The 26776-nt window shown below is 53.3% G+C and overlaps 3 protein-coding genes across 3 annotated transcripts; all 3 read left to right on the top strand.

The window, feature by feature from the left end:
* The first annotated feature begins 1036 nt into the window (after positions 1-1036).
* On the top strand, positions 1037-12807 carry Icam1 (intercellular adhesion molecule 1). Its single transcript, NM_012967.1, has 7 exons — positions 1037-1133; positions 3872-4135; positions 9225-9530; positions 10183-10470; positions 10976-11263; positions 11359-11607; positions 11698-12807. Exons 1-7 carry the CDS (start codon positions 1067-1069, stop codon positions 11871-11873), a joined length of 1638 nt encoding a protein of 545 aa, NP_037099.1. The 5' UTR covers positions 1037-1066; the 3' UTR covers positions 11874-12807.
* A 647-nt stretch (positions 12808-13454) lies between these two features.
* Icam4 (intercellular adhesion molecule 4, Landsteiner-Wiener blood group) lies at positions 13455-14551 on the top strand. Its single transcript, NM_001172077.1, has 3 exons — positions 13455-13843; positions 13957-14262; positions 14402-14551. The coding sequence occupies exons 1-3, from the start codon at positions 13474-13476 to the stop codon at positions 14518-14520; spliced, it is 795 nt and encodes a 264-aa protein (NP_001165548.1). The 5' UTR covers positions 13455-13473; the 3' UTR covers positions 14521-14551.
* A 1428-nt stretch (positions 14552-15979) lies between these two features.
* Positions 15980-22970, top strand: Icam5 (intercellular adhesion molecule 5). The gene is made up of 11 exons (NM_001172079.1): positions 15980-16290; positions 17164-17433; positions 17566-17886; positions 18420-18707; positions 18938-19192; positions 19289-19537; positions 20101-20343; positions 20423-20701; positions 20792-21031; positions 21554-21817; positions 22574-22970. Exons 1-11 carry the CDS (start codon positions 16209-16211, stop codon positions 22834-22836), a joined length of 2754 nt encoding a protein of 917 aa, NP_001165550.1. The 5' UTR covers positions 15980-16208; the 3' UTR covers positions 22837-22970.
* The last annotated feature ends 3806 nt before the right edge of the window (positions 22971-26776 follow it).

Consider the following 26776-nt stretch of genomic DNA (forward strand, 5'->3'; position numbering starts at 1 on the left):
CATTTGAGGCTACCCTGAGCTACTTGACACCTGACAGAAGCAGAAAGAGATGAGAGGGGAAAGGGGAGAGACTAGCGCGAGGGGCGGGGAGAGAGGAGGAAAAGAAAGCCGGAGATGGAAGGAGGGAGAAGAAAGAGGAGGAGAGTAGACCCAGAGGGCGCGCTGAGGGGGTTAGGAGCTAGTCTCTCTCTTCAGAGAAGTGCCTCTCCTCCTCTGTGTTCTCACTTTCTCATCCAGTCTAGAAAAAGGGCGGTGCAGGGCTCCACGCCACAGGACCAGACTTCTTCCTTCCTTTTTGGGGAGCTATCAAGACGCCCCAGCAGTCAAAGCAGAAAAGGGGAAGCGAGGCCGCGCGGGCGGGAGCACTCGTGAGTGGGAGGAGGGTCGTGAGGACTGCGCGATGCCTCTCAAGAAGGACTTTCTCACGGCGGATCTGTCCCGGCTTGCTAGGATCGCTGCTCGGAAAATCTCTAGCGTCAAGTGGGTGGGGCATGGCCCTAGGGAGAGGGACACCTCTGAATGGTTGGCGTCCCCAAACGATTCCGGGGAACTCTTATCCTTAGCACGGGCTTATCTGGTGGGCTAAAGAGTTAACTGGTAGGTTTGCAGTAGTTGGGGAATCAGGACTTGATTTCGGATCCCTGCGAAATGCCGAAATGCCGAGCCTCAGTGTACCCCTTCGAGGGGATGGCCGTCCTGACTAGTCGCGGGGTACTAGTTAATCAATTAACCTGAAGGCCCGGGGCCTTCTCTCCCGGACTCTCCTTCTGGTCTCTGACACCATATACCCCGCCCCCCACATGTCATTACTTCAGTTTGGAAATTCCTGGGTCGCAGGGGCCAGCGAGGCAGGACCACCCCTCGCGGCCAGGGCACAGTCTCCATCCGGAAATACCGAAGCCCTCATTCCGGAGGAGGAGGCGCGAGGTTTCCGGGAAAGTGGCCCCAACAGCACCGCCCCTCGGCCCCCCGTGGCCCGAGACTATAAAAGCTGCGTGCGGTCTCAGCCTGCACCCAGTGCCGGTGCCCTGCTCCGCTGCTGCCTGCACTTTGCCCTGGTCCTCCAATGGCTTCAACCCGTGCCAGGCCCATGCTGCCTCTGCTCCTGGTCCTGGTCGCCGTTGTGATCCCCGGTGAGTCCGAGGTGGGGTCGCTTTGGGGGGCAGGTTTCCAAACTGCGGGTGGACCCAGAGCATAGTGAAAATCCCTGCTCCCGGGCCAGCAGAACATCACCTGAATTGAAACTATTAACGGGAAGCGGGATTGGAAGCCAAGGGTTGAAAACCAACAGCCTGGAGTTCGAATCCCGCGTAGCATCACTCCATGGGTGGACTACAGAGCACAAGTCTCAGTCTCTCCCTCTCTCTCCCCCTCCATCTCTCCCTCTCCTTCCCTCTTTCTTTCCCTCTCCCTCTCCTTCTCTCTCCTTCTCTCGCCCGTCTCCCTCTCCCCCCCACTCCGTCTCCCAGTCCCTCCCTCTCTTTCCCTCCTCTCTCCATTCACCTCTTTGCTTTCTCTCTTCCCCTCCCTTCCTTTCTTTCCTGTTTTGAGACTGAAACCTTGACACGTTAGCCTAGGCTGGCCTTGAACTCTTAGTCCTCTTCGGGTTACAGACTCAAGACCACACTACTCGCCTATAAACGTGTGCGTTTAGAACCTGGGCTCCTGGTCCGTACAATGGGAACTGTGATCACAGTCCTTGTCATGGGGCAGTCAGAAGATGGCCAAGGTGGAAAACAAATGGTCTGAGGGGCTGGCCTGAGGCTTGAGGTCCGGTTCCCTCCCCCATAGGCACCCGTTCCTCATCCTCACCCCTGGGGAAGTCCAGGCTGTTTCTGCTATGGGGAATTCCAGGGTTGGTGTAGTACCCTGGAGCCTGAGTGAGGTAGCTTAGGACTCCCCACCTTGCTGCTGCCTGAGGGCGGCGCCTGCCGCTCTCCTTTGAGAGGAAGATTCAGAACTCGCTCAGCAGCTAACAGGAGGCTCCTGACCTGGATTCCCAGAATTCATTCCTCCTAGGTGGATGACTTCTTAGCCTTAGGGTACTCGAAGGAGCCCAAATAATTCTAGCGCTATTGCGGAGAGTCGTCAGCCGTATTACCTCCGCCAGGCTGTCAATCACAGCACTGGAATCTTTGGAGGGGTGGGGTGAGAGCTGAGCTCAGCCTTTTTGATTTATTTATTTATTTATTTCGGTTTGGTTTGGTTGGCTTTGTTTCTCTGTGTAGCCCTGGCTTCTCTCCTCACACTGCAGGGGCTCTGAGGGCGGAGGGCAGGTGCCCAGCCTCTTGTTGGCCCTGTTTTAATGTTTTCACAGAGAAACCATGAAGTTTCTCATGAAGGTCTATAAACTGTACCTCCGGACCCTCCTGCTTCAGCCTCCCAAGTGCTCCACTTACAGTCATGCCTTCACACCCAGCCGGGGTGGGCCTCAGGTCTTTGATAAGTTAGTGAAGTGCTCTGCTTCTGAGCCACCCCCCAGGGCTGAGGGATACACACCCCAAAAAATACCTACCAAACAAAACAGTGTCTCATTGCGTAGCTAAATATCACTGTACAGATCAGGCTGGCCTCAAACTCACGATTCTCCTGCCTTCTGAGTGCTGGGGTTAAAGGTGTGTGCCACCACATCTGGCATTGGAGACACATTTTTAATGTGACCATCACTACCCAGAGGGTCTTCTCATTTCACCCTCTTCCTCTTCTTGCTGACCCTCCAACTCCTGCCATCCTGATTCCCTACCTTTGCACTCTGTTCCTTCTGTCTGGAATCGGCTTCTTTTTTTCTATTCGGCCAGTGCCTTCTCATCCTCCTGATTTCTGTTCAAACCTGTCACCAAAGAACTATATATGCCATGTCCTATTCTGTTCTGGCTAAGCCAGAACTCACTAGCAACCATTAGCAGCCACCACTCAAGTGGTGGCACAGGCCTTTTTTTTAAAAAAAAACATTTTTTTTTTGGTTCTTTTTTTCGGAGCTGGGGACCGAACCCAGGGCCTTGTGCTTCCTAGGTAAGCGCTCTACCACTGAGCTAAATCCCCAGCCCCCAAAACATTTTTTTTTTTAAGATTTATTTATTTAGTGTATGTGAGTACACTGTAGCTATCTTCAGATATACCAGAAGAGGGCATCAGATCTGGTTACAGATGGTTGTGAGCCACCATGTGGTTTCTGGGAATTGAACTCAGGACCTCTAGGAAGAGAGATCAGTGCTCTTAACCACTGAGCCATCCCTCCAGCCCCAGGCACAGGCCTTTAATTCCAGCACTTGGGAGGCAGAGGCAGGCAGATCTCTGTGAGACCAGCCTGGTTTACAGAAGTGAGTTCCAGGACAGCCAGGGCTACATAATGAAACCCTACCTCAAAAAAAAAAAAAAAAAAAAAAAACAAAGAAAAAAGGAAAAACAAAGTAATACCTCGGGGTTGGGGATTTAGCTCAGTGGTAGAGCGCTTGGCAAGCGCAAGATCCTAGGTTCGGTCCTCAGCTCCGAGAAAAAAAAAAAAAAAAACATAACAACTCTGGCTGGTGCCGGGCTGGGCTGGTGCTGGGCTCAGCGGACAGAGCACTTGCCTAGTGCGCCTGAAGACCTGGGTTCCTGGTTCCAAGGCTGCTCTTGGACTCCGTTAGTAACCAAGGATCATACTCAACCCCGATCCCCCGAGTGCTGGAATTACCGGCCTGTGCCACCACGCCCAGTGTCTGGGTGCTGAGAGGGTGGAACCAGGCATGATGGGCAGTTCTGCCCACTGAGCCCAGCCAGCACCTGTAATTTGTTACCCCGTGTGCTCAGACACAATTGCTTCCTGCACAGGGTGTAGAATTCTGCCTGGCTCGAGGCTGCAAGGTCTCACCTCCCCCTTTTGTTCCAGGGCCTGTCGGTGCTCAGGTATCCATCCATCCCACAGAAGCCTTCCTGCCTCGGGGTGGATCCGTGCAGGTGAACTGCTCTTCCTCTTGCGAAGACGAGAACCTCGGCCTGGGGTTGGAGACTAACTGGATGAAAGACGAACTATCGAGTGGACACAACTGGAAGCTCTTCAAGCTGAGCGACATTGGGGAAGACAGCAGACCACTGTGCTTTGAGAACTGTGGCACCACGCAGTCCTCGGCTTCTGCCACCATCACTGTGTATTGTGAGTGACAGGGCCAGGGGAAGGGAGTAGGGAGACCCACTGGGGACATGACAGCCGGCACCGCGTGGCAGCCTTGGAAAGTCCCACAGTCACTTAGAGATCTCTTTAAACCTCTGCCAGCAGAGTGTACCATAGGAATTTAGAACATTCCAGAATGCCACCATTTGATGCCTGGATTGTTCTGTTTTGTTTTGTTTAACTGTACTCTATTACTACTAATCGTGTCTAATGTTTGGGCTTTTTAAAAAATAATTTCTTGGGTTGGGGATTTAGCTCAGTGGTAGAGCGCTTGCCTAGCAAGCGCAAGGCCCTGGGTTCGGTCCCCAGCTCCGAAAAAAAGAAAAGAAAAAAAAATAATTTCTTTATTTTTTTTATTTTATGTGCATTGGTGTTTTACCTACATGTATGTCTGTGTGAGGATGTCAGATCCCCTGGAATTGGAGTTACAGTTGTGAGCTGCCATCTGGGTGCTGGTGTTTGAACTTGAGTCCTCTGGAAGAGCAGCCAGTGCTCCTAACTGCTGAGCCATCTCTCCAGCCCCAGTGTTTTGTTCATTTGTTTGTTTAAAGATAGTGTCTCATGTAGCCAGGCTGGCCTTGGACTCAAACACTACATAGCTGAGAATGGCTTTGAACTGATGTACTTCCTGGTGCTGGGATTATAGGTTGATACCCCGTACCTGGTTTACCTGGTCATGGGGATTGAACCAATGACTTAGTGATTTCAAGGCAAGAGCTCTGCCACTGAGCTGTAGACCCAGCCTCTGATCTGACCCTTAAAAAACACCTGCCATCCCAGGACTCAAGAACAAGGGGCTTAGAAGTTCATAGTCACCTTGGATACCTAACTCGGGGTAGCCTGGACTACATGGGACGAGAGAGAGAGAGAGAGAGAGAGAGAGAGAGAGAGAGAGAGAGAGAGAGAGAGAGAGAGAGAGAGAGAAAATGATCGAGCCTGCATGTATGAGTGTGCCTACATGTGGAGGTCAGAAAAGGGTATTGAAACCTGAAACTCCAGTGAGCCACCATGTGGGTCCTGGGAACCCAATCCTGGGCCTTTGCAGTAGCAGCCGGTGCTCTTAACGGCTGAGTCACTGCTTAGCCACCTGTTTATTTTTTCAGGTAAGTCACCATTGACATCTTGCTCTTCAGGCACCCACCTCCAAGCACCCAGATTGTAGGTGTGTGCTTCTATGCCTGAATTGGATGTCAGTTCTTTACATGGTGTGTGTGTGTGTGTGTGTGTGTGTGTGTGTGTGTGTGTGTGTGTGTACACGTGCGCACGTGCACATGTGCCCGCGCCCTGCCGTTCCAGTCTTGGAAATCACTGATGCATGGATCCCTACCACAGGGAACTGGTCAGGAACCATGGCTGCTCTGCTCCTTAGGGCTGAGGATGGGACCGTAGGGCTTTGTACTTGACCGGGTATGCACTCTGCTATTGAGCTCCACCCCTAAGAGTCACACTGCAGCTGTATTTGAAGGTCAAACACTTACAAACCACTCAAAGATAGAGAACCAAAGAGATGGTGAGACAAAGTTTGGTTTGGGCATACCAAGGAATAGTATGCAACTGTATAAAAGAATGTAGCCAGTCCTTCCTACCTGCAGGAATGTTACACCTTAAAAGGAAACATGCTGAGAAGCAGTGCTGTGACAGGTTCTGTATTTGTGAGCAGACCAGGCAGGATGAGGGAGGCCGTGTCTATACATGGAACCAAGGGCCTCACACGTTAGGCCAGCACTAACTGCCGTCCCTCCACCCCACTTCTCTGGGTGTCCTAGGAAGGAGCTCTTCCCCTGAACCATGCCCCCAGCCCCTCATTGGGGAATTCCAGGGAGAGTTTATACCCAGCTGGCTTCGGCTTTGAAGTTAGTGTCTGAGGAACTGAGTGACCACTGGGCTTCTGACACCTTGGTTTACTTGTTGACCACAGCACACTGTGGTATGATACAGGGAAGCCTAAAGGCCATCAATCTTAGTGGTCGCTGGACAGAAGCCTTTGGGAAATCTCAGCTTAGCTTGTGGTTTGGAGGATATGCCAGTGCAGCGCTGGAGGGAGGGAAGTCCCCAAGCATTCCTTGTGGCCTTGGGAAGTCCCTCTGAAGAGCTTTCTCAGGGCACCTGATCTTAGAAACCCCAAGGCTGGGGCTAGAATTCTGGCTTTGCTGAATTTCTGTCTGTCACTCCGGCCGTTCAACTGTGACTTAATTTCTACACTGTGAACACAGTGAACCTCAGCCTGACAGCTTGGTGTGGTGGTCGCATGCCTTTGATTCCAATACTTGGGAGGGAGGCAGAATTCAAGACTAGCCTGGTCTACATAATGAATTCCAGGTCAGCCTTGGGGTGGGTGGAGCAGGACTTGGTGGGGGTACCAGGCAGAAGAAACAACCTGGAATAGGGCAGAGCAGGAAACGACCACCCTGCTTGGTGTGAGCACATGGGTGTCAGCGAGGCTGCTGTCAAGACTTCTCTCCCTGGGGAGCCAGGGAGCCTGGCGGGTGTGGGAGTGGTCCTGGGGTCTGTACAGCATTACTGGATTACTGGAAGCTGGCAGCAGTCAGATCCAGCAGAAGCCTGCCCAAGCTTGCTGCCTGTGATTGTAGCATCCAAGATGGGAGGGGCAGACAAATATTTGAAGAATGGAGAAACCAGGATTTGGTGAGAGACTGAAGTTCAGTGTCAAGGAGGCCAAATACCACCTCTCCCCGTGTGCCAGTGTTTTAATACGACTGAGCAGGCTCTGCCCCTGGTTTTACACTATGGACTGATTGCCCTGGAACTTGCTTTGTAGACCAGGCTAGACTGGAACTCAAAGAGACCTAACTACCTATGCTTCCCATGGGCTGGGACTAAAGGTATGTGCCACCATTGCCTGGCTCAGAGGTTAAGATTTACAAAATAATTTGTTTTTATTTTATGTACATGGATGTTTTGCCTGTAAGTAGTGCCCTGTGTCTGAGGTGGCCAGAAGGGGGCGCCAGAAGCTACCGTGTAGGGGGTTAGTTCCACCGTTAAGACCTGTTAGTGCCCTTGCCCACTAAACCACCAGACCAGCCCTTAGAGGTCAACTTTTGGGAACTATTTTCTCTTCCACCATATGGGTCCCTAGATTTAACTCAGGTCATCAGGCGTGGGTGTTAAACACCTTTACCTTCTGAACCATTTCTCAATCCACCCCTTCTTGAAATTGTGTCTGACATAGTGCAGGCTGAGGACAATCTTGACCTTTGGTTTGTCTGTTTTTAAGACTGGATTCTCACTATGTATCCCTAGGGGAGCTAGAACTCTGTAGAACAGGCCAGCCTCCAACTCACAGAATTACCCCTTCCTCTGCCTCCCAAGTGCTGAGATTAAACAGGGGGGTGCGGGGGGCGAGGGCCACTGTATATTGTATTTGTAGAATTGTAGTCTCTGACTTTTTTTTTTTTTTGATACTAAGTAGCTTGATGTGGAGACAAGGCTGGCCTTCAGCTCACAGAGATCTGCCTGCCTATGCCTCCTGAGCGTTGAGATTAAAGACATATATTACCTAATTTGCCACTTTGCCTAATGGAAGACTCTGTGCTGGATGCGGTGCTGGTCTCGTAATCACAGCTCTGGGGTAGGCCAAGGCAGGATAGACTCAGGTTTGAGGCCAAGCTCACTATAGTATGTAAGGGCCTGCCTCAAAAGGCAGAAAACGAAAACAAACAACAGAAACCCCAAACAAAACAGGGAAGAAAAGGGAAAATAAAGGAAAGGAAGGAAGACAGGGGCTGAAAAGAGAAGGGAAGCCAAGGCTTTACAATTGCCCTGGGCTTCCACTACTGAGCCACGCCACTCGGCTCGGCCCCTCAGTGTGGGATTCTACACAGGGATTTTTACCACTGAAGCTTAGTAACTACTATCTCACAAGCACACAGAATTGTGTGTGCCCTAGATCCGCACACCCTAACTCTTTGTTGTCCTGAAGGTTTAATTGATTAGTCTTATAGAAAGTTTTCACACAAGCGTGGCTTGATTTCTCACACCTCAATTCACTTAGTCTCGGCTAGCCTCAGACTTGGGTTTCGCCTGCTTTGGGTGGGCTTACGGGCTGTACCGCCATTCTTGGCTTTTATTAATTAATTAATTAATTAATTAATTAATATCTTATTTTTTTAGAGAAACGGGGTCTCACTGGTGTAGCCCTGACTGTCCTGGTTAGGGCTACTCTGTAGACCAAGCTACTCTGTAGACCTCGAACTCAGAGATCTGCCTCCCGAATGCTGGGACTAAAGGTGCACACCACCACACCCAGCTCATTCGTTATGTTTATCGTGTGTGTATGATGTGCGAGTGCAGACCCGGGTGTGCCAGGTGAACATATGGAGGCCAGAGGACCACTCTGGAGTTATTCTCTTTGCCCAACTTTACTTGGGATGCAGGGATCGATCGTCTGTTTTCCCAGACAGGATTTCTCTGTGTAGCCCTGGCTGTCCTGGAACTCACTCTGTAGACCAGGCTGGCTTCGAATTCCCAGAGATCCACCTGCCTCTGCCTCCCAAGTGCTAGGATTAAGAACCTGTGCCACCGGGGTTGGGGATTTAGCTCAGTGGTAGAGTGCTTGCCTAGGAAGCACAAGGCCCTGGGTTCAGTCCCCAGCTCCGAAAAAAAAGAACCTGTGCCACCACTGCCCAGCCTGGGATCCAGGGATTGAATTTGGGCACTCAGGTTATGTGGCAAGCACGTTTACCCACCGAGCCATCTCACTGGCCCATTCTAATCTAATTTAATTTTATTCCTGGGACTGGGGATGTAACCCAGGGCCTCCTGTCCGTTAGGCAGGTCTTCCAAAGCTGGGCCACCACCCCGTCAACCTTTAGCACACCGGATACATTATTTGCGGTTTCCTAATGATAGACTTTGGAGTGTATTTCCACCTTTCAGGTATCGCTGTCGTGCAAACACTCCTGACCTCCTCCCTACCTCTCCCCAAAGCTCTCTGCATTCCTGGCTGCTTAGGTGGTGGGGTGTGTTTGGGGGAGACTGAAGTCTTTAGGCAGGTGTGGGTCTGTCTACAGCAGTCCAGCTCACAGGATCCCCCAACTCTGTTTCCCTGCAGCGTTCCCAGAGCGAGTGGAGCTGGATCCTCTGCCCGCCTGGCAGCAGGTGGGCAAGAACCTCATCCTGCGCTGCCTGGTGGAAGGCGGAGCACCGCGGACACAGCTCTCAGTAGTGCTGCTCCGTGGGAATGAGACACTGAGCCGCCAGGCAGTGGATGGGGACCCCAAGGAGATCACATTCACGGTGCTGGCCAGCAGAGGCGACCACGGAGCCAATTTCTCATGCTTCACAGAACTGGACCTCAGGCCACAAGGGCTGTCACTGTTCAAGAATGTCTCCGAGGTCAGGCAGCTCCGGACTTTCGGTGAGGCCCTATTCCTGCACAGAGAGCAAGTGGGTTCTTGGGAGGAAGCTGACCTCGGCAACGGGGGAGAGGATAGCTTAGTGGGTAAAGGAAGGAGCTTGCATCCAAGCTTGATGACTTGAGTTCAGTTTCCAACTCCCAAAGGAGAAACTGACTCCTGAAAGTTGTTCTCTGACTTCCACAAGTGAGTCACACATATACACAGAAAATAAATGAATAAAAAGAAAGAAAAAGGGGGGTTGTGAGTAGACCCCACAGGTCCAATTCACACTGAATGCCAGCCCTGAGGGTTACGAACCACACTTCTTTTGTTCTGTGGCTCTGGAGGTGGCTGGGCAGTTGGTGTTAAAAAACCTGGGGAGGGCTGGAGAGATGGCTCAGTGGTTAAGAGCACTGACTGCTCTTCCAGAGGTCCTGAGTTCAATTCCCAGCAACCACATGGTGGCTTACAACCATCAGTAATGGGATCTGATGCCCTCTTCTGGTGTGTCTGAAGACAGCAAAGTGTACTCATATAAATAACATAAATAAATCTAAGAAAGAAAGAAAGAAGGAAAGAAAGAAAGAAAGAAAGAAAGAAAGAAAGAAAGAAAGAGAAAGAAAGAGACAGACCTCGGAAGTCCATTTGCTCATGCCTGTCTTCTCTCCCAAGATCTTCCGACTAGGGTCCTGAAGCTCGACACCCCTGACCTCCTGGAGGTGGGCACCCAGCAGAAGTTCTTGTGTTCCCTGGAAGGCCTGTTTCCTGCCTCTGAAGCTCAGATATACCTGGAGATGGGAGGCCAGATGCTGACCCTGGAGAGCACAAACAGCAGAGATTTTGTGTCAGCCACTGCCTCAGTGGAGGTGACTGAGAAGTTGGACAGAACCCTGCAGCTGCGCTGTGTTTTGGAGCTGGCGGACCAGACCCTGGAGATGGAGAAGACCTTGAGAATCTACAGTAAGAAGGGGCGAAGCTTAGTCTAAAGAAAGTGATTTTGAGACCTGACTGACACCAATAGGGGGTGGGGGGAGGGGAGGTTCTAAAGAGGTAGGACTGACAAGGGTGGGACTGACACCATAGGTGGGCCTTTCAGGGGCGTGGCCTAACTTGGTAGCCCATTCAGGAGTAAGAACTGCCACCAGGGGCACACCAGTCGTGGCACTTTCAAGAGATAGAAGAACTAACTGCAGGGAGACTTAGCACTCCTTTAATCCCAGCACAGGGGTGGCAGAGGTAGGCAGGGTCCTTATGAGTTCTGAGCCAGCCAGGGCAACACAGTGAGACCTTGTTTCAAAATGTGTGGGACCAGACCTTTCTAAAGGCCTAGTTTCAGCTAGTCCCAGTTCCTGGATGGCCAATACTGGAGATTGGGGCTGAGACTAGGGGTCCATCCATACTTGAGGCTGGGTGGTCAAGGGCAGGGCTTGCATTGGGCGGAGCTCACGGTGTGTCCCGCCCCCAGACTTTTCAGCTCCCATCCTGACCCTGAGCCAGCCGGAGGTCTCAGAAGGGGACCAAGTAACTGTGAAGTGTGAAGCCCACGGTGGGGCACAGGTGGTGCTTCTGAACAGTACTTCCCCCAGGCCACCCACCTCACAGGGTACTTCCCCCAGGCCACCCACCTCACAGATCCAATTCACACTGAATGCCAGCCCGGAGGATCACAAACGACGCTTCTTTTGCTCTGCGGCCTTGGAGGTGGATGGGAAGTCCCTGTTTAAAAACCAGACCTTGGAACTCCATGTGCTATGTGAGTAGGACTTCAGGACAGTGATAGCCATCCCCCTAATGCCCCATGTGCCCTCTGAGCTTTCCCTGATCTCTGTCTCTTACACTATTCTCCAGATGGTCCTCACCTGGACAAGAAGGACTGCTTGGGGAACTGGACCTGGCAAGAGGGGTCTCAGCAGACTCTTACATGCCAGCCCCAGGGGAATCCAGCCCCTAATCTGACCTGCAGCCGGAAAGCAGATGGTGTCCCGCTGCCTATCGGGATGGTGAAGTCTGTCAAACGGGAGATGAATGGTACCTACAAGTGCCGTGCCTTTAGCTCCCGTGGGAGTATCACCAGGGACGTGCACCTGACAGTGCTGTGTGAGTATCCCAGAATATAGGGCAGGGAGAGGGGTGGGCTAGGTGCCAGGGCCTCAACTCTCACCATTCCCTTCTGTCTCTACCACACAGACCATGATCAGAATACCTGGGTCATAATTGTTGGTGTGTTGGTACTGATCATTGCGGGCTTCGTGATCGTGGCGTCCATTTACACCTATTACCGCCAGAGGAAGATCAGGATATACAAGTTACAGAAGGCTCAGGAGGAGGCCCTAAAACTCAAGGTACAAGCCCCGCCTCCCTGAGCCCACTGGACAGGACACCTGCCTGGGCCCCGCTGCTCTTGAACAGATCAATGGACAGCATTTACCCCTCACCCACCTCCTCTGGCTGTCACAGGACAGGACAGTGGCCTGGGGATGCATACTTGTAGCCTCAGGCCTAAGAGGACTCGGAGGGGCAAGACTGTGAACTCGTGACCTGGACACACCTACAGCCTGGTGGGCCTGCAGCCAAGAAAGGCTGACTTCCTTCTCTATTACCCCTGCTGAGGGGCCCCCTACCTTAGGAAGGTGTGATATCCGGTAGACACAAGCAAGAGAAGAAAAGGAACACCATGCTTCCTCTGACATGGGAAAGCTGGGACACTGTCCCCAACTCTTGTTGATGTATTTATTAATTCAGAGTTCTGACAGTTATTTATTGAGTACCCTGTACAGACACTAGAGGAGTGAGCAGGTTAACATGTAAGTTATTGCCTAGACCCTGGTGAAGGGGCACAACAGAGTCTGGGGAAAGATCATACGGGTTTGGGCTTCTCCACAGGTCAGGGTGCTTTCCTCAAAAGAGCTGATTTCTTTCACGAGTCATATAAATACTATGTGGACGAGCAGTGGCCCTCTGCTCGTAGACCTCTCTGGGACCCCTGCCTCCTCCCACAGCCTGGAGTCTCCCAGCACCAGCATGGGTGACCACCTCCCCACCTACATACATTCCTACCTTTGTTCCCAATGTCAACCACCATGCCTAAATATGGACGCTCACCTTTAGCAGCTCAACAATGGAGTCTCATGCCCGTGAAATTATGGTCAATCCCTGCATGCCTCCACCCGGCTCCACCTCAAAGAGAATGCCTGGGAGAAAATGTTCCAACCACTTAGAAGGGTCCTGCAAGCTGTTGTGGGAGGGTAGGCACCCCTCCCAGCGCAGAAGCCTTTCCTTTGAATCAATAAAGTTTTATGTGGGCCTGAGTGTCTTGTGAGTTTGAGTACAGTCATCCCATCAGTTTGCCAAAGCCCTAAGTATTCCTGACTCCCATCCTTCCTCAAAGGGTTTCCTGTTAACCTAACCCTGAGTCTGTGGACCAGGTTGTTTTTATTTCCCCCTTTCGTTTTTGTCTTTTGAGAAAGGCTCTCTATGTAGCCCTAGCTTCCCTGAAACGTGCTGTGTGAAATGGGCTGCCCTTGACCTCACAGAGATGGCTAGCCTGTCTCCTGAATGCTGGGATTAAACGACTAAGCCACTCCTACACCTAGTAAAATCTATTTTAGATGTGTTTGTTTTTCAAGACAGGGTTTCCCTGCGTAGATCAGGATGGTCTTGAACTCACATCTGCCTGCCTGGGAGTGCTGGGATTAAAGGCACATGCCACCATTAACCGTCATTTTATTTTATTAAAAAAAAAAAATTAATGACCTCTTAGGGCTTAAGTAAAAACTAAAGAGCAGGTTCAGAACTGAGCAATGGCTTTTGGTTAATTGTAGGGTCTGATGGGAGGGAAGGCAGGTATCTTCCTCAGGGCTGCCAGGGGCCCATTTTGGGGCGTGGCCAGGGTGCCTTCTTATCTCTCCTGTCCAGTCTAAGCTCCCTGGCGTTCCGCCCACACTTCAGCGCGGGCTTTGTGCCATGGAGTCTGCCCTTCTGCTCCTTTCGCTTTTGCTGGTGGCTGCCTATTTGAGAGGTGGAAGCTCCCAGCATGAGTGGATGCAAAGCCCTCCCGCACCTTCCGTGACCTCAGTACCTTTCTTGGTGCGTCTTAGTCCGGAGCTGGAGGCTGTGCCTCCCGGGGGCTCAGTGTGGCTTAACTGCAGCCACAACTGCCCCCTGCCGGTGCATTCCAGCCTGCGCACTCAACTGCGGCAGGGAAAGATAGTCAATGGATCCGGCTGGGTATCTTACCAGCTACTGGATGTGAGGGCCTGGAATTCCAAGGTGCGCTGCGTCGTCACTTGCGCAGGAGAAACCCGAGAGGCCACCGCCAGGATCACTGCTTTCAGTGAGGGAGACCGGGACTCAGGCCGGGCTGGGGTGAGGGGAGAGGGGTGGAGGAAGCGGGTAGTTGGCAATTGCTTTAGGGGGTGCCTGTGGGCCTTATCCCTCTTGCTTTAGAACGGCCCAGAAGTGTGATCTTGGAGCCTCCAGTCCTAGTGGGCCACAAGTACACTCTGAGATGCTATGTGACACACGTGTTCCCAGTGGGGTTCTTGGTGGTGAGCCTGAGGAAAGGTGGCCGGGTGGTTTATCATGAAAGTCTGCAGCGCTTCACCGGCTCAGATTTGGCTAATGTCACGTTGACCTACGTGATGCGGGCCGGACTCAACGACCTCTGGCAACCACTCACCTGCCACGCGCGCCTCAATCTCGACGGGCTAGTGGTGCGCAGCAGCTCAGCACCTGTTATGCTGACGGTCCTCGGTGAGGCACCCTGCATCCCCAGGGAATTGGTGGGGGAGAGGGGATGTTGCCACTCCAAGAGGGCCTGCAGACCAGGCGTGGGCTCCACGCTTGGCGGTCCTCAGACCTCCTCATTCCTTATTGTCACTCCTGCCCACAGCTTTAAGCCCAGCCTCCATATCCTTGGCCTCTATCTCCATCGCAACCCTGGTGGGGATCTTCCTGGCTGTGGGGGCTGTCTACGTGCGCAAGTACCTGGCCGTGCAGACTCAATTATAGATCGGTTTTCGATGCCTGACAAGAGGGAGAGGGAAAGAACCCCAGAGTAATGAATTCTGACACTCTTGTTGGAACAATAAAGTCTTCCTCCTCAGTCTCTGCCTTACCGTTCTTGGAGGAAGTAGTTTCCTTTTTAGGGGACCCTACTTTTTTCAAATTCCTTATGTAGGGGGTGAAGATTTGTAGATTGGGAGTAAGTAGTACAGTTTTAAAACCCCGGTACTGGAGGAACCGTATGTCTCAAGGCACCTGAAGTTTCTCCTTCAAGGCCGGTATGGGGTCCTAGAACCCGAGTTCCTCTGTGTAGTGTTTTGTTAGTCTTATCTGTGGCGGGCAGAAAGACTAAATTGACCTCCCCTTCGGCCCTCGCTTAGGAGAGGGCTGACTCTGGATATGGCTTTTCCTGATTGGCTCCGCTGATAGAGGCCGGAGCTCTGATTGGAGGCTAAGTTTCCCTTCTCGCACCTCCTTTTCCACTACAGATCCTGTGCCTTACTAGCGGAGGCCAGCGGGTGGAGCTAGACCTGGTTCCCCAGGGTTACCATTAATTGGGGGAATGAGGCGGGGTGGAGAACATACTCGAGTGGGCGGGGCCCTCTCCAAGTAGTAGAGGAAGCAGATACCCAGATAGGAAATCTAGCATAGCAACAAGTTAGAGATGATTGCTCAAGCCACGTGAGCTGTCACAGACTTGCATCCTGGTATCGTGTCTGTTGTCTCCGAATCAGGTATGCATGTGGAGAGGGGTGTCAAAGATTGAGGTCAGATGCGAGGTCAAAAGTGTCCCCTGTTGATCTTTTGATCCAACTTGAATTGCAGAATTTCGCACTGGTTACCCAGCAGAGGAGGCGGCGCTCTCAGGAGCGCGCAGATGCTCTGCTGAGAGAATAGGCTCACAACAGCATTGTAGACACATTCCCGCTGCACTCTGGGTAAATAAAGATCGGGTGCCTGAGTCGACTCTAATTTAGACGCCTGCGAACGCTGCGCACACGCACACGTGTCCGAGTCTCGCTGGCACTTGATCCCCTCTTCCTTCGCCGCGTGCGCGGAGGAGGTCTTAGAGGCGTGGTTCCCATACTCAGCCTGCTGGAGGTCAAAGCGGAACATCAGTTAAGGAAGGCATCCTCACATTCTCCTCTTAGAACCACCTTTACTGCATACTACCACTCCTCAAGCTAATAGAAGCAACCCCACCATCCACCCTTGCTCAGGGGGCGCTGGTGGGAGGGGCTGAGGATGGGCGTGGCTTGGAGACCTAGCGTATTATCTCAGACTGTATACCTAGGGTGGTGGGTGTTTGGGCAGGGCCTCTCAGCATCCCTCCCCTTCTTCGCCAGAGATGACGCGGGAGAGCGTGGTCGCCCCCAGAAGGCTTTAGACCATCAGACCGACCTCTACGTAGACCCCTCCCCCAAGGGGGGACCGCTTTTGCCTGTCTAGCTCGCTTGCACTAAAGCCGGGAGCAGCCCAGTGCGCGCTCGCCTCCAGTCAGCTCGCCCCCGATCACCGCCTCTGTCACCGCCCCCTCCTTGGAAACCAAGTTACCAACGTTTAAACCAATCCCTGGGCGCAATTCTGCCACCCCCACACTCCACCCGCTGCGCTGCGCGGTCCTCCCAGCCCAGCTCTCCATCACTCGCGCTCCCCTCGCCTTCTGCGCTCTCCCCTCCCTGGCAGCGGCGGCAATGCCGGGGCCTTCACCAGGGCTGCGCCGAACGCTCCTCGGCCTCTGGGCTGCCCTGGGCCTGGGGATCCTAGGCATCTCAGGTAAGAAGAGCCCGCCCGTGGAGCCAGGTGGATAAGGCGGGGGCGGAATTGAAGGACCAGAGAGGGCGGCCCGGGTGTCCCCCTCCAGGCTCCGCCCTCTTCTAGCTTCCCACGCTTCTGTCACCACCTGGAGCTCGGGGCTTCTCCCCGTCCTTCCTCCACCCCAACACACCTCAATCTTTCAGATCTGAACCCAGCACCTTTTCTGGACTCGGGGTTTTGCACCTAACCTGTCTCAGGAGACACTGTGGCTCTCCTGTCCTCTCCTGCTCTGTCATGCCCTATGGTTCACAGACTGGCATCATCCCTATTCATGATCCTCAAAGACCCCATCTCCTCAACTGTCATAACTCAGAGGCTCTATTCCCCCTCCACCTGGAGCCCTGGAAACCGGCTTTCTAGGGCTTTCTCCGCGGTTCTTTCCCGGAGTTCAGCGTTGTGGCTTTTTGTCCAAGTTACTCAAGTTTGGGGACAATCTCCTTTAAGCCTTTGACTCAGTCTCATTTCCACTTTGCTTTTGCCCCAAGCCTCTGTGTCTCTCCCCCATTTCCTGACGATCTGTCAGAGTCTTAAGAGTGATTTGGTTCCCCATCCCCCCTCCAACTGGAGTCTCCTCCTCACTATTGATGTGTGCATCTGAGACCCCCATCCCCGCACCGAGTTTCCCCATCTCTGTCAGTAAAGAGCAAGGCTTCCAGAGACAACCCTCTAATAGCGCGTCAGTCCCGAATCTTGAGTGGGATGCGGGACTCCCGTGCTATTTCTTGGCGGAGGTCTTTCCTGGTCCTTATGGACACCCCTGGTTTGGGATATGGGGGCCGCTAAGATTTCAGAGATGGGGTCCCTAGGCTGAGCCCGCGTTTTCCCGGGCAGCGGTCGCGCTAGAACCTTTCTGGGCGGACCTTCAGCCCCGCGTGGCGCTCGTGGAGCGCGGGGGCTCGCTGTGGCTCAACTGCAGCACTAACTGTCCGAGGCCGGAGCGCGGTGGCCTGGAGACCTCGCTACGCCGAAACGGGACCCAGAGGGGTCTGCGCTGGCTGGCTCGACAGCTGGTGGACATCCGAGAGCCTGAAACCCAGCCGGTCTGCTTCTTCCGCTGCGCGCGCCGCACACTCCAAGCGCGTGGGCTCATCCGAACTTTCCGTGAGTTCAGGGTGGGCACGCCCCTTGGGTCTCTGGACCTCCCCCTCAAGCTCCTCCCACCCGCCCTCTGATCCTCCTGCTTGTTCTGAAAGTACTACAGCTGGCTAGAGCGGAGTTTTTGGTCCCTTGCAGAGCGACCGGATCGGGTAGAGCTAGTGCCTCTGCCTCCTTGGCAGCCTGTAGGTGAGAACTTCACCTTGAGCTGCAGGGTCCCGGGGGCAGGACCCCGAGCGAGCCTCACATTGACCTTGCTGCGAGGCGGCCAGGAGCTGATTCGCCGAAGTTTCGTAGGCGAGCCACCCCGAGCTCGGGGTGCGATGCTCACCGCCACGGTCCTGGCGCGCAGAGAGGATCACAGGGCCAATTTCTCATGCCTCGCGGAGCTTGACCTGCGGCCACACGGCTTGGGACTGTTTGCAAACAGCTCAGCCCCCAGACAGCTCCGCACGTTTGGTGAGTGTGGACCCTAACTGACAGATTTTAAGAAGTTTAGGGCAGCCAGGCGTGGTGGCATGGTGGCGTAGGCCCTAAGTCCCAGCCCAAGCAGAACTAAGGCGGATCTCTTGTGAATTAAAAGTCTAGCTCGTCTACATAACGAGGGCTGCATAGTTAAATCCCCCAAAAGTCTAGCAGCTAGCCCTTACTTCAACACAAGTACTAGCTTAAGTACTTTCTCCTGTGAGCTTTTTCCTTTATGTATTTACTCGTTGAGAGAAAAAGAGAGTGTGTGTACGTGCCTTTATGCACATGCCGCAGTGCTTGTATGGAAGTTAAAGAATAAGGAGGCGTTCTGCCCTTCCATCCTGTGGGTCCTAGGGGTGGTATTAGCTCCTCAGGCTTTGTTAGTTACAAGCGCCTATGCTTGGGGAGCCATCTCGCCCGCTCCTCTGTATCTTTAGGGTGAAACCAGACAATGCATGCAAATTGGTTGATCAACACTGAATGTTTAGTTCGTAAATTCAAGCTCTGTTCTTTGTCTTCCTCAGCCATGCCTCCACTTTCCCCGAGCCTTATTGCCCCACGATTCTTAGAAGTGGGCTCAGAAAGGCCGGTGACTTGCACTTTGGATGGACTGTTTCCTGCCCCAGAAGCCGGGGTTTACCTCTCTCTGGGAGATCAGAGGCTTCATCCTAATGTGACCCTCGACGGGGAGAGCCTTGTGGCCACTGCCACAGCTACAGCAAGTGAAGAACAGGAAGGCACCAAACAGCTGATGTGCATCGTGACCCTCGGGGGCGAAAGCAGGGAGACCCAGGAAAACCTGACTGTCTACAGTAAGGGGAATCCAACAAGACCTTCAATAGCTCAGACTGGGGCTGGGGCTGGGGCTGGGGCTGGGGCCAGAGTCTCACAAAGGCGGAGCCTATAAAGTGGGCGGGACCTCCACACCAGAACAAGCCGGGCGGGAGAGTTCCAGGGCAGGAGCAGATAGAAGTTGGAAATTAATAGATTGGGTTGAGTTCCCTGAGTGGGGAGTGAACCCCACCCAATTCTCTGTCCCCAGGCTTCCCGGCTCCTCTTCTGACTTTAAGTGAGCCAGAAGCCCCCGAGGGAAAGATGGTGACCGTAAGCTGCTGGGCAGGGGCCCGAGCCCTTGTCACCTTGGAGGGAATTCCAGCTGCGGTCCCTGGGCAGCCCGCTGAGCTCCAGTTAAATGTCACAAAGAATGACGACAAGCGGGGCTTCTTCTGCGACGCTGCCCTCGATGTGGACGGGGAAACTCTGAGAAAGAACCAGAGCTCTGAGCTTCGTGTTCTGTGTGAGTGGATGTTCACTTTATCTCTGTGAATTCCAAGGACCCTCTTACCGGCCCCATCTTTAACCTTATCGTATCCCCTCTGCCTCATGCCCGCAGACGCACCTCGGCTGGATGACTTGGACTGTCCCAGGAGCTGGACGTGGCCAGAGGGTCCAGAGCAGACCCTCCACTGCGAGGCCCGTGGAAACCCTGAGCCCTCCGTGCACTGTGCAAGGCCTGACGGTGGGGCGGTGCTAGCGCTGGGCCTGTTGGGTCCAGTGACCCGTGCCCTCGCGGGCACTTACCGATGTACAGCAATCAATGGGCAAGGCCAGGCGGTCAAGGATGTGACCCTGACTGTGGAATGTGAGTAGGGGGAGGTGGGCATGCTTATCCCTTTAAGGTCACGGAGTGTACTGGGAGACTGGCTATACGGAAAGGAAAGAAGCCTAGGTTCAGCAGGGATTGGGAAAACACTGAAGGAAAGTGGTGTGGTGTTTACAAACTTAACGGTGGTAACTGGGCACGGTCTGGCAAAAACAGACAGCCAAGAGAGTGTGCCTGGGAAGCTGCAATGGGGGCTTTGTGGGAATTGGTCAACAGCACCCTGAGATCTCAGGAAAGGGGCCTGAAGTTATCTCCAGAACCCATGTGAAGGCAGGAAGAGAGAACGCCCACCTTTTCCTGCTCCCCCCAACCCCCCCCCCACATATCACACGGAGTAAATAAATAAATAAAATGGCTCCTGCCGGAGGGAGTGAGAAGCTGTCTCCTGCAGGCTCAGAGCAGTGGTAGTGCATGCCTTTAATCCCAGCACTCGGTAGGCAAAGGCAGGCAGATCTCTGTGAATGTGGGGCCAGCCTGGTCTGTACAGAGAAATCCTGTCTCAAAACAAACCAGCAAAGAAACAAAACCAAAATCCATTCCAGATGCCCCAGCGCTGGACAGTGTAGGCTGCCCAGAACGTATTACTTGGCTGGAGGGGACAGAGGCATCGCTTAGCTGTGTGGCACACGGGGTCCCACCACCTAGCGTGAGCTGTGTGCGCTCTGGAAAGGAGGAAGTCATGGAAGGGCCCCTGCGTGTGGCCCGGGAGCACGCTGGCACTTACCGATGCGAAGCCATCAACGCCAGGGGATCAGCGGCCAAAAATGTGGCTGTCACGGTGGAATGTGAGTAGGGGTGGCTACGGAAATGTCCACACCTGCGTCCTCTGTCCTCAGTGTGAACTCCTATTTCCCTGCTTCCTAGATGGTCCCAGTTTTGAGGAGTTGGGCTGCCCCAGCAACTGGACTTGGGTAGAAGGATCTGGAAAACTGTTTTCCTGTGAAGTTGATGGGAAGCCGGAACCACGCGTGGAGTGCGTGGGCTCGGAGGGTGCAAGCGAAGGGGTAGTGTTGCCCCTGGTGTCCTCGAACTCTGGTTCCAGAAACTCTATGACTCCTGGTAACCTGTCACCGGGTATTTACCTCTGCAACGCCACCAACCGGCATGGCTCCACAGTCAAAACAGTCGTCGTGAGCGCGGAATGTGAGCAGGGGCCCAGGTGGGCGGAGAGTACCGGGTGTCCCAGGATCTTTTCTTTCCCTGATGCCCCTCCTTATGGTGGCTGATCTGCAGCACCGCCACAGATGGATGAATCCAGTTGCCCGAGTCACCAGACATGGCTGGAAGGAGCCGAGGCTACTGCGCTGGCCTGCAGTGCCAGAGGCCGCCCCTCTCCACGCGTGCGCTGTTCCAGGGAAGGTGCAGCCAGGCTGGAGAGGCTACAGGTGTCCCGAGAGGATGCGGGGACCTACCTGTGTGTGGCTACCAACGCGCATGGCACGGATTCACGGACCGTCACTGTGGGTGTGGAATGTGAGTGAGGACAGCGCTGAATGAAGACGACTCAGACCGCCAGAAAAGTGCCTTGAGGCCTGGGATGTATGATCCAGTGGGTAGAGTGCTCAATTAGCACTCACTAAAATGTATATTCTATTCCTAATACTCTTTAATTTCAACCTTTGGGAGGCAGAGACAGGCAGATCTCTGTTCCGGGATAACCTGCTCTCTGTCTAGGACAGCTTGGTCTACAGAGGGGCTACAGGCCCCCCCTCCCAAGATTGCATAGCACCCCTCTGGCTCCCTGTCTCTCTGCTCTACCCCAGCCACGGGAGAGAGAGAGGGAAACAAATGCAAACTCATTGAAATTCAGAGACTTCTCTGCAACCACCCTTCACCCTACCCCCCACCCCTAGTAAGAAACAAGCACTTTTGTTTCCACAGCGGGTAGGTGGAGTCTTGGGAGGCAGCAGTTTTGCCCACCCATCCCAAGGTCTCAAGCCTCCTAAGGTGTTTGATTAACGCCTCGTGCTAAGCAGCATCTTCATGTCCTTGCAGACCGGCCTGTGGTGGCTGAGCTGGCAGCCTCGCCCCCAAGCGTGCGGCCTGGCGGAAACTTCACTCTGACCTGCCGTGCAGAGGCCTGGCCTCCAGCCCAGATCAGCTGGCGCGCGCCCCCGGGAGCTCTCAACCTCGGTCTCTCCAGCAACAACAGCACGCTGAGCGTGGCGGGTGCCATGGGCAGCCATGGTGGCGAGTATGAGTGCGCAGCCACCAATGCGCATGGGCGCCACGCACGGCGCATCACGGTGCGCGTGGCCGGTGAGTGACGGGCTCCTGGAGTAGAGGTGGGGCGAGGGACATGCACCAAGGAGTGACCTAGGCCTTGGGGTGACTGACCACCTCTCTGCCTCTTTGTATGCAAGACCAAAGAGGGCCAATATAGAGGCCAAGAGCGCCTGCTGGGTGGGGTTGTGGGGACAGATTAGGGTAAGGAGGTGGAAGCTTCAAGAATGGGCAGAAGCCAGGGCAATGCTGCTCATCTTCTGTCCGGGCACCTGAGAGAGTACAAGGTCTGCCTATGCCTTGTAAGACCTGTTTCAAACACAAAAGGGAGAAAGAACCTCTTAGGACAGACTGGGTGCACACGCGGGTGTGTGTGTGTGTGTGTGTGTGTGTGTGTCTAGAGTGGGTGCTAGGAGTTAAGAAACACTTGATCCAGTTCACTCTTCCACATGTTACTGTGGGGAACGGACGGGGGTCAGAGATATTGATGTTGGGCCCAGTTCATGACTGCCCTGGGCTAGGGTCTGCCAGAGCTAGAGAAGGGCTGAGCTGGTCCCTCCAAGCTGTCTCCTTAGGAGGGTGGGAGGAACTGAGGCATTAGAGGGTATGAGGGGGGTCGTCAAGGGCTTATAATCTCATGGCTAAAGAGGGGTGTATATTGGTATTTTGGGATTCCCCTGAGGAGGACTCCTTTCTGGGGCCTCTTCTTCCATCGGGCTGCAATGACAGGGGCATGGAGGGCTCAAGGGAGACAGGAGGTTTGCCCAAGCTGGCGAGGGTCTGCGCCTACAGGTCCATGGCTGTGGGTCGCTGTGGGCGGTGCGGCAGGGGGCGCGGCGCTGCTGGCCGCAGGGGCCGGCCTGGCCTTCTACGTGCAGTCCACCGCTTGCAAGAAGGGAGAGTACAACGTCCAGGAGGCTGAGAGCTCAGGCGAGGCGGTGTGTCTCAATGGCGCGGGCGGGACACCGGGTGCAGAAGGCGGAGCAGAGACCCCCGGCACTGCCGAGTCACCTGCAGATGGCGAGGTTTTCGCCATCCAGCTGACATCTTCCTGAGCCTGTATCCAGCTCCCCCAGGGGCCTCGAAAGCACAGGGGTGGACGTATGTATTGTTCACTCTCTATTTATTCAACTCCAGGGGCGTCGTCCCCGTTTTCTACCCATTCCCTTAATAAAGTTTTTATAAAGGAGTCTGGGTATCTGTAATGTGCAGCAATGGGGGTTGAATCCGTCTGAAGGTGTGTGTGTGTGTGTGTGTGTGTGTGTGTGTGTGTGTGTGTGTGTGTGTGTTTCCTCCTGAAGATTTACACATAGCTCTACAGCAGATCCGCTGCGAGCAAGGGTCATCATCTGCAGTGGAATAAAGATGCCTGTATTTTTTTTTTTCAAGACAGGATTTCTCTGTGTAGCTCAGGAGGCAGAGGCAGGCAGATTTCTGAGTTCAAGGCCAGCCTAGACTATAGCGTGAGCTCCAGGACAGCCAGGACCACACAGAGAAACCATGTTTTGAAAAAAAAAGTGTTCTTCATTCAAAGCACTTCCTCTTTCCTATTATTATGGATTCCCATGTTTCCAGGATGCTCCAAGCCATCTGTGTGCCATGAGACCTGGAGCTGGAGTGGGACCTCCTGGTACTACACAGCTTCCTGCAGTCGGGGGACAGGTGGGCAGGGCAGAGACTAGCTTCTTCCCCTTTCTGTCTTAGTTTTGGTTTTACTGCTGTGAACAGACACATGACCAAGACAACTCTCAAGGACAACATTTAATTGGAGCTGGCTTACAGGTCAGAGATTCAGTCCATTAGCATCAAGGTGGGAGCATGCCAGCATCCAGGCAGGCATGGTGCAGGAGGAGCTGAGAGTTCTACATCTTCATCTGAAGGCTGCTAGCAGAATACTGACTTCCAGGCAGCTAGGAGAAGGGTCTTAAAACCCATGCCTGGGCTGGAGAGATGGTTCAGTTGTTGACAGCACTGATTCCTCTTCCAGAGGTCCTGAGTTCAATTCCCAGCAACCACATGGTGGCTCACAACTATCTATAAGGGGATCAGATGCCCTCTTCTGGTGTGTCTGAAGGCAGCTATGGTGTACTCATAAATAAATCTTTAAAAAGAAAAAGCCCATGCCCACAGTGACACCCTTCCTCTAATCAGGCCATACCTCCTAATATGGGCCAAGCATATTCAAACCACCACACCTCCCTACAGCTTACCTCTTCTGCCCAGTGGCTGCCCTCTGCTCTTAGCCCTCCAAGGTGGGAATAAAGGTGGTCCTCCCAGGCCTGGTTATAAATAGAGCAAGGTCCCTTAGCCAGCATGAGCACAGCCATTTTCCCCCTTTCCTAGTAGTCTGTGGGTTTCTTGGATGAAGAAACCCTGTTTTTCTGGCACTCTTGATGGAGAAGGGAGGCTCAGAAGTTGGAAATAATCCTTGGATGAGTGTTCAGTTGGGGCCAGTCTGAGATAAGAGCTCTCTACCCCAAAAGCGAACCCACAGAATATTATAGAGGCTCAGTTGGTAAAGTGATTGCCACAGGACCTGACTTCAGTCCCCAACACTGATGTAAAAACAGAGCTCCGAGGATAAAGGTGCTTCCACTGAAGTCTGCCAACCTCAGGTTGGTCCCCAGAAACCAGAGGGGAAGGGTGGAAGGAGCATGGGGCACAGAGGTGTGCTTCGAACCACCCACGCTGCAACACTCATGTCCCTAGCAGCTCACACATGCCCCCCCGCCCCTAACACAAAGGGTGTCACAGACATGGGCAGTACAGACAAGCAAATCTCTGTGACTTTACCGTACAGCCAGTCTAACCTTGCTGGCAAGGTCCAGATAGCTAGAGATCCTGGTGGGGACATGCTGGGACAAGTGCTTAACAACAAACCCAGTGATGTAAGCTCAGTCCCAGGACCTCCGTGGTGGAAAGAGAAAACTGACTCTGAAAAGTGGTACTATTATTAGGATGTGTGCCCTTGTTGGAGGAAATGTGTTGCGGTGGGCATGGGCTTGAAGACCCTCGTCCTAGCTGCCTGGAAGCCAGTCTTTTCCTCTCTGCCTTTGGATGAAGATGTAGAACTCTCCTGAACTAGGGTTGGGGATTTAGCTCAGTGGTAGAGCGCTTGCCTAGCAAGCGCAAGGCCCTGGGTTCGGTCCCCAGCTCCGAAAAAAAGAAAAAGAAAAAAACAAAACAAAACAAAAAAAAAAAAACAAAAAAACTCTCCTGAACTATGTCTGCCTGAACACTGCCATGCTCCCGCCTTGATGATGAACTGAACCTCTGAAGCCAGCCTCGATTAAATGTTGTAACTGCACGGACACCTTCAAAGCAATTTAATTAACTAAAAAAAAAAAAAAGCTTCGATTTGGATGACACCTGAGAAAGCCAAGGACGTACACCTGAGGTTAGGTTCTGGCTTTCGAGTGCATGCACACACACACACACACACACGAACACACACACACACACACACACACACACACACACAGACAATGGGTTCTAGCTTTTGGGGCATTGGCGTTCCTCCACTTGAAGAGTGAACCACTGCACCAGTGTAAACACCTTCTCCTTCCTGTGTCCATCCGTGGTGTCTCACTCCCCCCACACTTGCCTTTCCGCACTGCCTCTCACAGTTCACTGTAGATAAACAAGGGGATCGGCTGCAACCCCCACAGTGCAGCACCACCCCCTCACCCTCTGAGAGCAGAGGCAGCAGGAGAGAACAGCTGGGCCTCCTCCTCATTTTCTGCTCCCTGAAAAGCAGGAACACACAGCTCTGGCGAGGGAACTGGGTCTAGGCAGCTCCTACCTTCATTGGTTGCTCAGATGCAAACATTCAATGAGCAAAGATGAGAACAGGAAGTTATGCCAGGGACAGAAGCAAGACGGCACAGGCGGAGTGTGAGCCTCTGCTGGGCCCTCCCCCACCTCAGAATCAGCTCTTCACCCCTATCTGCCACTTCACACTTCCTCACAAAGTCCTGCTGTCCAGGGCAGTGTCTGTTGGCTTGTTCTGTCGCTTGGTTGGTTTGGCTTGGTGTTTTTGAGAGAGGGCTTCTCTGTGTAGCCCTGGCTGTCCTGGAACTTGCTCTGTAGACTGGCCTTGAACTCACAGAGATCCAATTGCCTCTGCTTTCCCAGTGCTGGGATTAAAGGCCTGTGCCACCATGCCCATAGAACTGGAGCTCCTAGGGGAAAAAAAAATACATGGAAGCCAAACTGTGTACTGAGGAGTTTCCGGAAGGCTGTAAGCCTAGTGAACCTTTCCTAGAAGACACCTGTACTAGGCGCGATACAAGTGAGGATGATCAAGCCTGTCCCAGGGCAGGGAACTATCCCCCAGACTGAGGAGGGCACATTTCCTTCCAGCAAGGGTTATGTTTAGAGGCGGAAGTGGTTTGCCCAGCCACAAACTCCCAGAACAGCTAGGTGTGGAGAGTGCAGAGGCTACAGTCATGGTGTTAGCCCAGGGCCTGTCTGATGCAAGGAGGCACACAGGGGTGAAAGGAGGGCCACATTCACTTTTGTCCCTAAGTAGGTCTGAGCAGGTCAGGCTCATTGAGTTTGTGTGAGTGCATGCGTGTGTGCAGAAATGTAGGGAGGCTCCAGGGAAGAGCTCTAGGATATGGAAACTTAATGTCTCAGAGAGAATGACTAAGTTACAGGCACTAAGTTAGCGCCTCCTGTCTGTGTTTTGTAGCCAACCTTGATCTATGGAGCAAGCACTGATACAACTGGACGGAGGGTCCATGCTGGACTAGAGCTTGCTTATGTCTGACTTTAGTGTCTTCTCGGTTGGGAACCTCTGATCACCTGACCCTTGCTGAGGACAGGGAACAACAGACTTTCGGAGAGCTTCCCTGAGGTCATCTTTGTAACCCACCATTTGTTATGGGACGGTAGCACTGGACGTCGCCTTGTCCTGTCCTCTAGAAGAACTAACTTATATGTGCATATATATGCATGTATGTATGCATGTATGTATACTTACACATAATATAT

This window comes from Rattus norvegicus, chromosome 8 (assembly GCF_021556685.1).
Source record: "Rattus norvegicus strain SHRSP/BbbUtx chromosome 8, alternate assembly SHRSP_T2T, whole genome shotgun sequence".
NCBI lineage: Eukaryota > Metazoa > Chordata > Mammalia > Rodentia > Muridae > Rattus > Rattus norvegicus.